The sequence below is a fragment of the Balaenoptera physalus genome (genome assembly GCF_965194825.1).
Source record: "Balaenoptera physalus genome assembly, chromosome: 14".
NCBI classification, from domain to species: domain Eukaryota; kingdom Metazoa; phylum Chordata; class Mammalia; order Artiodactyla; family Balaenopteridae; genus Balaenoptera; species Balaenoptera physalus.
In genome coordinates this window covers 58,197,271-58,204,628 of record NC_138893.1, presented here as the reverse complement: position 1 = coordinate 58,204,628, position 7,358 = coordinate 58,197,271, and the positions used below count along the sequence as shown (strand labels likewise).

The window sequence follows — 7,358 nt, the reverse complement described above, 5'->3', positions numbered from 1 at the left end:
CTCATTTCACGATGCACTGTAACTAGTACTTAGTTATGCTAATAACTCGGAATTATGTAAAATAATAGATAACCCAAACATCGTCCCAAACATGTTTCAGATATATTTTTGGTTATTTGGATCTGGGTATCCTTGATCTGAAAATTCACTCAATCTCAAGTAATATAACAAAGCCGCAACCGAAAAATCTGAAGATGTGAATGTCAAGAAATTCCCTATTTTTAATAGGCGATGCAGCGCATTCTTGCTCTCTCCCTTCCCTTAGATCAGCAGGTGTCTCCGCAGCTCCAGCAGACTGAGACAAGCAAAAGGAGGGGCGGAAAGGAAAGGAAATGTCTATGTGGCTTCATCGTGGGGGTGGGGATGGAGGCGGGGCTGGGGGTGGTTTAGTATCATGATTAAAAGCTTTCCTCCTCGGTTTTAAAGTTCGTTCCCATATTAATGATGACATTAAGGACTATGCGGCAGAGCTTGGGTCTGTCCATCTGTAACTTATAAAAGGAAGCGATCGGAGGCAGCAAAGGGATGCAGGGAGAGAGCGAGATGTAGGCGCGTGGGGACGGGAAGGGAGAGGCGGATTTGGCAGTCCAAGTGGGGACGAGAGGAACAGGAATGGAAAGTGTGGCCTGGCCGTCCCACCCAGCGGTGCGGAAGGTGGAGCCCACGACGTCTCACTTCCCTTCCCCCCACCCTAGGCTTTTCCTTTGTAGGTGGGGGATCTCTGGGCATCTAGAAAGGGTCGGTCGACTAAAAAAGGATGCGCAGGCTCGAGACCTCTCTCCTGGGGCAAGCGGGCGGGTGGGCGGCCAGGGGTGGCAGGGACAAGCAGCGGCCCCAAGGCGACGGCTTTGCGGGCGCTGGGGAGGAAAAGGCCACCAGCCTAGATCCCGCGGGTCTACGCGCCCCAAGTCAGGGCCGTCCGTGCAGAGGAGGCTGCCGCGCTCGCCCCGCCCCACAGGCGCCACTCGGGCACGCTCTATCCCTGCGCGACCCTTTGCAGGCCTCGCCTTGTCCCCCCAAGTCCCGAGCCTCTAGTCCGAAACCCCTCCTTGCCATCTCGGGCGACAGTCCGCTAACAACATGGCGGCGCAGCGGCGGCGGCGGCGCCTCCTCTCCTGGCCCCAGGGGTTAGCGAGGGCGGCCGCGGCCAGCGTCCCGGACGCGCGACCCGCGAGCCCAGCAGGAGGCGCGGCGGGGGCGATTGAGGCGAGCAGCTGTCGGGAGCGGCTGGCGGGTGGAGCGAGCCGGGGGCGGGGGCGGGGCATCCGGGCGCGCGCGCGGAGCGGGTCCGCGGCACGGGCGCGGGCGCGGGCGCGGGCGCGGGCGCGGGCGCGGGCGCGGGCGCGGGCGCGGGCGGGGGCGGAGCGGCGGCTGAGGTTGGACGCGGCGGCGCAGAGCCCTCTCGCGGCCGCGGCGGCAGCAGCGCCAGCCCCAGCAGCAGCCCGGCCGCCGCCGCTGCCGCTGCCGCCGCCGCCGCTGCCGCCGCCGCCTAGCGCTCCCGCTGCTCAGCCTGACATGAGTGAGGTGGATCGGGTGCCCTCGCCCGCCGCGCCGCCGGCGGTGGCGGCGACTGCGCCCGAGGAGAAGAAAGGGAAGGAACCGGAGCGCGAGAAGCTGCCGCCCATCGTGTCGGCTGGCGCCGGTGCGACTGCGGTAGGTGCCGGGCGGGGGCCGCGGGGCGCCCCGACGGCAGGTCGGGACGGGGGGAGAGGGGCGCCCGGAGACCCGCGTATCCTCCGGGGAGCCCCGGACCCGCCCGGGGAGAAGCGCTCAGGCTCCCCTTTCTCGGGCCGAAATCAAAGAGTTGTGCCTCGTGGGCAGCCGTGATCACTGCGCTATCTGCACCTTCCACCCTCGGGAAATGTCGGGGTGGCCGGATACGCTGGCTGTTTTCGGTTATTTTCTGGCTTGGGGGGTTCCCACTTTCTCTGCGGAAATGACCAGCATCTTGGAGTCAGCATCATCTATTGGATAAGGATAAGGTGTCAGGCAGGCGGGAGTGGGTTTTCCGCTGAGCTATCTGCCTGTCTTGGGAGAGCGAATATTTCCCCCTTTTCCTCGGTTTTCTTTCCGTTCCCCCTTCAGATTGAACAGGCTCTGCGGCGAGTTTCCACCTAATTGTGACCTTTCCGTTGCTGTCAGCCTCGATGGTGGTTTTATTTTTCATATGATACAGGCGTGTGACGTAAGGTGGGGAAGCTTTTTTAACCTTTTATTTAAACTCAAGTGATCTAAGCTTCACGGGGATGATTTCCCAGATGGATTTTTTTAAGGATTATTTGGAGAGCGCTCTCAGGCTTCAAACTACATATTGCCAGATGATGTAATGGGACAGCCTCCCTTCCCTGTTTCTACTGGTGGTTTTGACTGTTTACTTTGGAGCACACACACAAAATTAACCTCTGATTTTTGAGATTTTTATTTGACATCATATTTAAATACTTCTTGAAACTTTAGTACATTTAAAGCGCATGACTTGTCACGCAGCCGTGCGTGACAAAATAGTAAAAGTTTAGAGACCATGGTACATTTTGTTTATTCCTGCTTGCAATTCATTTCTTAAAACCTCCCTCTTAAATGACTAAGAACTTACTAAAATAGCTCACTCTAAAGTATTATAGGAATAATGTTTTGATTTGGTAGGTTTTTCGAAAATGTCTAAGGACTGTGAACTGGAAATTGTTAGAACAAGCTCTTTACGTTAAATGAGCACAGCAGAGTGTAGACAGTGATAAAATGACACTTTAAAAAATTACTACAGTTGATTGATAAGTTGGAGTTGCAGGTAGAAATTACCTTGGGAAATGCTTTGAAGGAATTTGTCACCCAACTGCTTGTAGACCCAGTTTTTGCTGTTGGTTTCCTGGGCTTTCAGAGCCTATCTGGGAAGTTCTTAACTGGCAAATAGGCAGTGTTTCAACAGTTCATTTCTAAGTCAGTTTAAAACAGTGAATGCATACATGCTTATAGGAACAGTTATGTGAATGGGTTTAGGTCCTGAAGTAAGCACGCTCCCCCAAACTTATTTATTTCTGTGTAATTGAAAAATTGAAGGCTTGAAATAAAAACTTGGAGAAATTGATACAGTGTGGATGGATACAGGTCTACAGACTGTTATCTGAAACCTTGGGGCTTTGAAATTCAGAGTTCTTCGGATTTTAGAAAGGTAATTCAGTACATATATCATGTATAACATCCACATTGGGGTCCTGGCCAGTTCCCCATAATTAAGCATATTAACAGCTCTGCAGTGAAATGTATGCGTTGTTCACACCAAATGAGGTAAGGTCTATCAGTAGCTTCCTGTCAGTTCAGCTCAGGTTGGATTTTCAGAGAGTTCAGATCAGGTACATGTTTTATTACCAAATAAGCTCTTTCAGTTTTAAGAGCTTAGAGGATTTTGGAAGTGTAATAAAGGAATATGGACTTGTACTACTAGACAAACAGAAGAATAGAGTTCAAGAAGTTTTTTAAGATCTTGAATAAAACCTTGAAAAGACATAGGTTAAATCAGAAGAGGACACGAATGAATAGAAACACCTGAGATTTCTGAAGGCAGTTTCTGGTGCCTTACAAGCAGGGTTGGTAGCATTGTTTTTTTTTTTTTTTTAAGTGACATTCAAAATTTAAGCCTCTTAGAAATGACAGAGGTTTATCATTAGCACTGATGTTCTGAGTCACATCAGGAGAGAAAAGGACTTAGGTTTTGCAGCAAGAGTTAGGAGAGCAAGGGAAAGATGAGCAACTTATCGATGATGATATGTGGTGTGTGTTTGTCAAAGAGAGATTTCTAGAGCTGGAATTCTGAGCTATAGCAATGTAAAGCCTTAGTCAAGAAAATCTGTGCTTGGTCCTCCAGAGGGCGAGAAAACCAGGGAGCTGGCACAATGTCCGAATTCATCTGTAGGTGGGGAATGCCTTGGTGTGGGGGGCAGGGAAAGACAGCTTGTGGCCTGCTTGGTTGTTTTCCAGCCTCCATGTGGATCAAATAGAGCTTTTGGAGGTTCGCTTAGGAACCTGATTGCCATCAATAACTTATCTCTTTGAACCATTTTAGTGATTTTTCCTTTTTGCCCCAGGTTAACAGCTCTGCCTATGTAGATTGAGTTTATGACTCAATTACTGTAGCCCTACGGTACTAGCTTTTTCCAAAAATCATTGTATCACATTTCTGTGAGAGTTTGGAAATAGAGTGACGGTTCCCTGAAATAAGTAGAAGGTCAGGTTATGATGACCCTAATTAAGCTTAAAGAGTTGGGATTGTATCCCAAAAATTTTTTAAAAGGTGCAGGGGTGGGATTGAGGGTGCAGGAAAGAACAGGCCTAACATGATTAATCGATCCTAAGACCGCCTAAGTGTGCAGGAAGTCCATTCTAGCCAGTAAGTGCCTAACACGGTGGTCTCAAACCTGGCCATCATTGCCCAGGCCCAAATGCAGGCCAGTTAAATCAATTTCTGGGAGTGGGGCTCAGGCATCTTTTATTTTTTTAATTCTCAGGTGTAGCTAAGATTGAAAACTGACGCTCTGTGTAGTGAATTAAAAGCTCCTTGGAGTCTGTATTTTAAGTACACTGCCCCAAGTCTGCTTAGTTAATAGAGCAGCATTTGAAATGGAGTAGTGAAAGGTATGGATTAAGTGAATGAGGCACAGCAGAAATCAGATGTAGTGGGGAATTGAAAGAAATGGCAGTAAAGGTGCTTCTAGTTAGAGATGCTCACAGGTGCAAGATAGAGCCCTCAGAGGCCTGTCAGCGTTCGGGGTTTGGCCTTGCTGCTGTGGAGAGGTGATATAGGCTTACAGAGCTAAGGGGAATAAGGAATATGAAGGGCTAACGATGTGAATATTTACTGAAGTTGACAGATTAGAGTGGAGAAGAATATTATTAATTAGTTGCTGCTGTAATACAGAAGTTAGAAAAAATTGGTGAATGGGGAAGAAGAAAAGGGTCAAAGGAGGAGCAGATAATAGTGATAAGTGAGGATGAGTTTGTCTACTTCATCATTTAAATCAGGTGAGAAGAGAAAGGGAGCTTCTCCATGGCATAGGGTTCAAGAAAGAGCTAGACTTTACTTAGGTCAGAGAGGTGAAAGGAAACGGAGGGCATCATTTTAGGATGGTAAAGGGAAGTTTGCCCACAATGAAGGTCAGGAGACTTGTCAAGCAGGGGGAAGATGAGAGCAAGGCTTAAGGTATGTGGAGAGGATTTGGTAAGAAGTCGATAACAAGAGTGAGAAGTTTGTACATGTTGTGTCAGGAGTGTGTAAATGGGCTTGCTGGAACCTCTGGGCCAAAATGTAACTACCAGATATTGAACATCTATTATGTTGAGCTTTGGGCTAGATGCTACAGAAAACACAAAGTTTTAAAAAAAATAAAAAGATTCCTGCCTCAGGGTAGGCAGGGCTGACACATGAAAACACAGCAAAGCAAAGCAATGTGTAAAAGCCACCATGTGCCATAGAAACAATTTGCTCTATAGGAGATCAGAGAAAGAAAATCAGTGTGTGCAGAACTGTGAAGAAAGGCCTTAAAGTAAAGGTAATTATTTAGGTTGGCTGGCCATTGAAGGATGATAGGATTTGGATGGGCAAAAGCAAGTGGGAAAAGTAATCCAGTGGGGAAAACAATGTGAACGAGGCTTAAAGGGAAGAATTAGGGAGTAATAAAGTAAGCCCAATGGGAACATGCTGGCAACTTGTGGGAGGTAAGTGAGATTGCATGGGGGCGGGACCAAATCAGCAGGTGGGGAAGTTGGGACTTTTTTTTTCCTGTTCTTAGCAGGAAACCATTGAAGTTTCTTAAATAGAAGAACAACATAATGAAATTAGTGGTAGTAATTAGAGGTAGTTAGACTGGAGGAGGAAGGAGAAAGAGGGCAAGGAAGGAGCTCTGCAGTTCATACTGGAGATGATGGGGCATCCGCTAGAGTTGTGGCCATGTGATAAGGTATAAGGGAGGGAAGAATCCACACGAAGTGGAATCTAGTGGAACCTAGATAACAGGGATGAAAGAGAAGGAAGATTAATAAAGAAAAAGGATTCTAAAGTTTTCAGATAAGTTCTCTCAGAGAAAAACATTTACGTAAAAAGGCAATCCAGCCAACAGCATTCCAAATAAACGTGTATGTGTGAACTTCGATAAAACTTGCCCATCTAGGTGTTTGGAACAAACTTATTTTTGGAAAATTTTGTACCCTTTTTAAACGAGATGAGATGGGAAAGAATGAAGGCTATGGTGGTAAAAGTGTCTTAAGCAATTTAATAAACCACAGATATTACAAAAATGCATGATTTATGCATATGTGTAATACATATAAATAATACAAGTAATTGCCACTATTTACTTCAGTACCTACTCTGTGCCAGGCATTTTCCATGTATCTTTCATCTAGTCAGTTAGTGCAACCAGAGCCAATCACCTAACTGCTGTGACCATGAGGAAGATACTGTTCCCACTTAACAGACAGGAATCTGAGAGTCAGGTTATGTGTAGTATACCTTGCCAGAGGGTAAAATGGCTAGTAAGGGGCAGAGCTCGGTTTCAGTTGAGACTTTTCTTGCTCAAAAAAATGCCATGCTCTTTGCCTTATTCCATGTACTCTGTATCTGTGGTCAGGGACCATGTGGTTCAAAGAACCCGTACCTATAGCAGTATTTCCTAGTTTAGAAAAAAGGATGTGGCCCACTGACAAATTTGTTCAAAACTTTGTTACTAGAGATAGAACTGTTACGGGAGAGAAATATGTATTCTAGAATATCTGATAATATCAGTTTTAATTATGGTATGAACGTATCATTAAATTCTATGTAAAATAAAGCAATCTCATTAAAGAAGAGTGATCAGAGAGTCATAAGACACAAAAAGGGAGGGCTGTCGCTACATAAATACATAACCAAGGTGTGTCTAATTTTGAGTGGGTTGTAAAGCCGTCTGCCAACTTTTTTTTTTAATTGCAAAGCCATATTGTAGTTGCCTACTTATCCTCCCATTCAAAATTAACTCAGGATGTTAGGACATGAATAATTTGACTATAATTACAGTTGAAGAAAAATGGTCATTTTAAGTTACAAACCAGGGGCTTCCCAGGTGGCGCAGTGGTTGAGAATCTGCCTGCCAATGCAGGGGACACGGGTTCGAGCCCTGGTCTGGGAAGATCCCACAGGCCGCGGAGCAACTAGGCCCGTGAGCCACAGCTACTGAGCCTGTGCGTCTGGAGCCTGCGCGTCTGGAGCCTGCGCGTCTGGAGCTTGTGCTCCGCAACAAGAGAGGCCGCGACAGTGAGAGGCCCACGCACCGCGATGAAGAGTGGCCCCTGCTCGCCGCAACTAGAGAAAGCCCTCGCACAGAAACGAAGAC

At 47.3% G+C, this 7,358-nt stretch overlaps 1 protein-coding gene across 3 annotated transcripts in view; it reads left to right on the top strand.

The window, feature by feature from the left end:
• Window positions 1-1,353: 1,353 nt before the first annotated feature.
• Window positions 1,354-7,358, top strand: part of HECTD2 (HECT domain E3 ubiquitin protein ligase 2) — a 79,697-nt gene continuing 73,692 nt past the window's right edge. For 2 of the 3 annotated variants that reach the window (XM_082423674.1, XM_082423672.1), the window contains exon 1: window positions 1,354-1,653. In XM_082423674.1, the coding sequence (XP_082279800.1) occupies window positions 1,516-1,653 (138 nt within the window). In that variant the 5' untranslated portion in view covers window positions 1,354-1,515. The remainder of the gene's footprint in view (window positions 1,654-7,358) is intronic. The other variant, XM_082423673.1, reaches the window with a different exon arrangement.